The following is a 4,245-nucleotide window of genomic DNA, read 5'->3' as shown; positions in this document are numbered from 1 at the left end:
AATTTTTTTTTCCATCTTTGATTTTTCATTTATGCTACAATTTTGTTTAAAACTGATTGTTAAGATCCTCCTATGAACTATTGTAAAACTTTAAATAATAATTGGTGTTTAGTAAATTTTTTTTTTTAAAAAAAAAAAACAGTTTAAATCCCAAGCTCACGAAAAAAATTACAACAGGAACACGGCCCTGGAAAAAAATTTAATAAAAAAATAGTAAAAAGACAGAACAGGTACCGCCTTAAGTACTAAAAGAGAGCAAGTGTTAGGTTTTTAGGGCGAGGGAGAGGATTTAAGCGAGGCCACGTTTTCTTCTGACGCCTCTCTTAACTCATCAAAGTCGAAACTCGTTTCCCTTGTTTTTCACCAATTCCTTTTTGTTCGCCTAGGGTTTTAGCACCCTATCCCCTCGCTCTCTCTAAAACGCCGTCGCTTCTTCCTCCGCCGACAATGAGCGCCGACAAAGATAACTTCAACGTTACAGATCTCCGCGCCTGTGACTTCTTATCTCCAAGAAAACCCTAATTATTTTAGTAATTTATCCAATTTTTATTTACTATCTGACACGTTGTTTTGTTTGTTCTCTGTGTAGCTCTTGATGAAGGGGCTCGAGCTGACCTCGTGGGTGTTCTGAAGGTAAGCAATTTGTGTTACTGTATAGATGTTTTGGTTTTTTGATTGTTTAATGGAAGAATCATTTTTTGTTGTGCAGAATAAACTTCAGAACCTTGCTGGGCAGCACTCTGATGTTCTCGAGAAACTGACTCCAGCAGTCAGGAAGCGTGTTGAGGTTCTCAGAGAGATCCAGGCACGTATTTTGATGTTCATTATGTGTGTTATTGTCATGATAAATTCCGGTGCAAGTTTTTAGTATTTTGAGTTCTAAATAGTGCCAACTGAGGACCATTGTTGAAAATTCTTTTTTTGTTATATGTTCTGTTTGCAAATGCTAAACTTTGGCTTGCTGATCTTGGGGATTTTCCTGCTCACTGGAGACGGTAGAAAATGGTTTATAATTATCTTGTTTACAACGGGTATCTTAAAACAGAAAACTCTTGAGTATGGCTGGCAGTTCCCGCTAATGGCTTGCTTTATATGTTCTGATATTTCTTGACTTGGCACTGCCCAGTGCCTTAATTCCATTGCTGTAATTAATTGTAGTGCATCTGTCCAGTGCCTTATATTCCATTTATTATGCTGTGAACTTCAACTTTTGTTTTCTTGTATGTATCTGGGTGTATTTTGCTCTTCATGGTTTATTACTTTTTCTAATTTGCACAAAACCTTGACAAGGAAGCATGCGGTTAACAATTCTTTTATGATTTGCAGAGTGAACATGATGAATTGGAGGCAAAATTTTTTGAGGAGAGAGCAGCACTGGAAGCCAAATATCAAAAATTGTATCAGCCTATGTACACCAAGGTATCATACCATCTTCTCTAATGAATATGTCTGCATTTGCATAGAAAGGTGAATAGATTTCCTTGGTAATTAAGGATGTTCCAGCCCATGCAACAATGGGAGAGTTTCTTTTTATGGGATCTTTGAAGGTTTTTTTTTTAAAAAAGGCTTGGAAAAGGGAAACGTAGCTCTTTTGCTCTTTACCAACAATTGTTTGGGTTTCTTCTTGTTTATCCCACATAGAGGTTATCCTTTGCTCTTGGTGCTAGGTATCTGAAATGGTGCCATAACTATTCCTGTGTGAGGGCATTGTTGTGCTTTGGGTTTTCACATTTTTGTTTTTTCCCTAATTATTTTGAAGATTGATTCATGTAATTTTATTTGCAGAGATATGAGATTGTCAATGGTGTTGTTGAAGGGGCCCCAAATGAAGTTGCAATGGACCAGGAAGAGGATAAAGCCACTGAAGGTACCCTTTGAATATCAACATAGGAGTTAGGACCTTTCTCTAAGGCTGTTGTGGATTTGTGTTTGATTTTTTATATGCATAATGCAGAGAAAGGAGTGCCGGACTTCTGGCTTACTGCAATGAAAAATAATGATGTCCTATCTGAGGAAGTAAGTTTAAGGCTATTTTAGTTTGATTTGGTACTACCATGGTATTTGAGTTCTTAAAATATTTTCCTTGTTTTGTTGAAATTAGATTACTGAGCGCGATGAAGGAGCTCTCAAGTTTCTCAAAGACATTAAGTGGTTTAGGATTGATGATCCAAAGGGATTCAAGCTTGAATTCTACTTTGACCCCAATCCATACTTCAAGAACACTGTCTTGACAAAGACCTATCACATGATTGATGAAGATGAGCCTATTCTTGAGAAAGCTATAGGGTAACTTGTGTTTCTTTCCTTGCACTTATGTTGAGATACATATCACTATACTTTGCATGATCTAAATTTTTCTTGCGGCTGATGTTTTGTAGGACGGAGATTGAATGGTATCCAGGGAAATGCTTGACACAGAAGCTCCTTAAGAAGAAGCCAAAGAAGGGATCAAAGAATGCTAAGCCAATTACTAAAACTGAAGAATGTGAAAGTTTTTTCAACTTTTTCAATCCACCTCAAGTCCCTGAAGATGATGAAGACATTGATGAAGATACTGTAAGATTGATATCATGGCATTTGTAGCATTAATTGATGATAATCATTTGTTTTATTCTCTGTTTCACATTATTTCTGTTTCTTTAACAGGCTGAGGAGCTTCAAAATCAAATGGAACAAGATTACGATATTGGGTGGGTACTCTTGATGTTGCTCTTACATGTCTCATCTTTTAAATTGAATTGCTGTAGTGCATTTGTAATTGATTGCCTAGTTCTATTGCTTTGTGTAGATCAACAATTAGAGACAAGATTATCCCCCATGCTGTTTCATGGTTTACTGGGGAAGCTATTCAGGAGGAAGAGATTGAGTTGGATGATGATGAAGATGATGATGATATTGATGAGGATGAAGACGACGAGGGAGATGATGACGAAGATGAGGATGAAGATGACGAGGAGGATGAGGAGGATGATGAAGGCAAGACCAAAAAGAAGGTATGTTATTGTAGTCCTTTTGATCGGTCAAATTCCCATTGAAATGAGGTCAATTACTAACTATATATATATTTTTTGATTTTGGCTTGAAATGTCTCTCCAGTCATCAGCTGGGAGCAAGGTATAATGCCTAGTTTAATTACTTCATTGATTTCATTTACTTTCAAATCAAACTTGTGGTCTTATCTCTTGATTATATGTGTTCTGTATTGTAGAAGAGTGGAAGACAACAAGCTGGGGATGCTCAGCAGGGTGAAAGGCCTCCAGAATGCAAGCAGCAGTAGATTTTGGTTTGGATTGGCATAGCCTAGTATATGTTGTGTGGCTTAGGACTTGTATTAGATTGGAAAGGATGGGGAGGGGGGGTTTGCAGTTTTGGGTGGTTATTTGTTTTTTTTTAATATATAATTTTTTTAAAAAAATTGAAATTTAAAATGGTGTATTATGGATATGATAATGGTTTGGAGAATCCGTCCTTTCCTTTTCTTTTGTTGGCTTGGGAAGGCAAGTCTTGATATTTTTAGGGGGCGTCTTTAGTTCATGTATGTCAGAGAATTTCCTTATGTGAATGTTTCAAGCAAGACTTCATTTATGTAATGTTATCTATATTTTCTTGGTAGTTGATTGTTTGGTCCTCTTCAACTGAAGGAATTTAAGAATATTTTAGAGAGAACGCAACGAGCATGTATTTATAATATATGTAATTAAATTTAACATAATCATTAGTTGTGTGGTAATTTTTTAAAATAAATATACACATGTCAATAGTATTTTTATATATTTTTGAAAATTTCTCTTTAACTTGTGTTCGTTGATGCATTTTTTTCATGTCTTGACATTTTTTCCTTAAATCTTGAAAACTGAACGGATTGGTCACTGAAACTATCTAATTAGAAAACCTAAACGTAAGGGGTGTTTGGTTCCAAAGGAGGCATGAATTTAAAATATTCAGTTTTTTCCTTTTTTTTAATTTCATTTGAAAATGTCCGTATACATAGGAGTTCATTAAAAACTAGATCAGAACAGGGATTTGTCATTATCAAAATTTCACTCATAAAAAATTTAAATTTAAATTCGTCTGTAATTTATTGTGGGTTCTTATTTTTATTAAAAAAAATTGCCTGCCGCAGAATTTAACAATTACTAAATCCCCTTGGTGAATGTTTTTGCAAGTCCCACATAAAATCACAAACAAAAATTTTTAATAATAAATATAAATTTAAATTATATAATTCAAATTTTAAATTTATAA

At 34.9% G+C, this 4,245-nt stretch overlaps 1 protein-coding gene across 2 annotated transcripts; it reads left to right on the top strand.

Annotated features, from left to right (window-relative positions):
* Positions 1–257: 257 nt before the first annotated feature.
* Positions 258–3,612, top strand: LOC102615026 (nucleosome assembly protein 1;2). Of its 2 annotated transcripts, XM_006475412.4 has the most exons (12): positions 260–493; positions 590–633; positions 710–805; positions 1,327–1,419; positions 1,786–1,867; positions 1,955–2,016; positions 2,102–2,286; positions 2,379–2,556; positions 2,647–2,690; positions 2,789–2,993; positions 3,097–3,114; positions 3,209–3,612. In XM_006475412.4, the coding sequence occupies exons 1-12, from the start codon at positions 448–450 to the stop codon at positions 3,275–3,277; spliced, it is 1,122 nt and encodes a 373-aa protein (XP_006475475.1). In that variant the 5' UTR covers positions 260–447; the 3' UTR covers positions 3,278–3,612. The 2 variants fall into 2 exon arrangements, with proteins under 2 accessions (XP_006475476.1, XP_006475475.1); XM_006475413.4 differs by lacking the exon at positions 3,097–3,114 and having other exon boundaries at positions 258–493.
* Positions 3,613–4,245: the final 633 nt, after the last annotated feature.

This window comes from Citrus sinensis, chromosome 1 (genome assembly GCF_022201045.2).
Source record: "Citrus sinensis cultivar Valencia sweet orange chromosome 1, DVS_A1.0, whole genome shotgun sequence".
In the NCBI taxonomy this organism is placed as follows: Eukaryota; Viridiplantae; Streptophyta; class Magnoliopsida; order Sapindales; family Rutaceae; genus Citrus; species Citrus sinensis.
The sequence above is the reverse complement of the archived record's forward strand: the minus strand, read 5'-3'. Positions and strand labels throughout refer to the sequence as shown.

Excerpts from the sequence above, each read along its gene's own strand:
- LOC102615026 (XM_006475412.4), top strand. The coding sequence starts at position 448 with ATGAGCGCCGACAAAGATAACTTCAACGTTACAGATCTCCGCGCCT. Across the intron at positions 806-1,326 it reads AGGTTCTCAGAGAGATCCAG|AGTGAACATGATGAATTGGA; the intron begins GCACGTATTTTG and ends TATGATTTGCAG. Across the intron at positions 1,420-1,785 it reads ATCAGCCTATGTACACCAAG|AGATATGAGATTGTCAATGG; the intron begins GTATCATACCAT and ends TTTTATTTGCAG.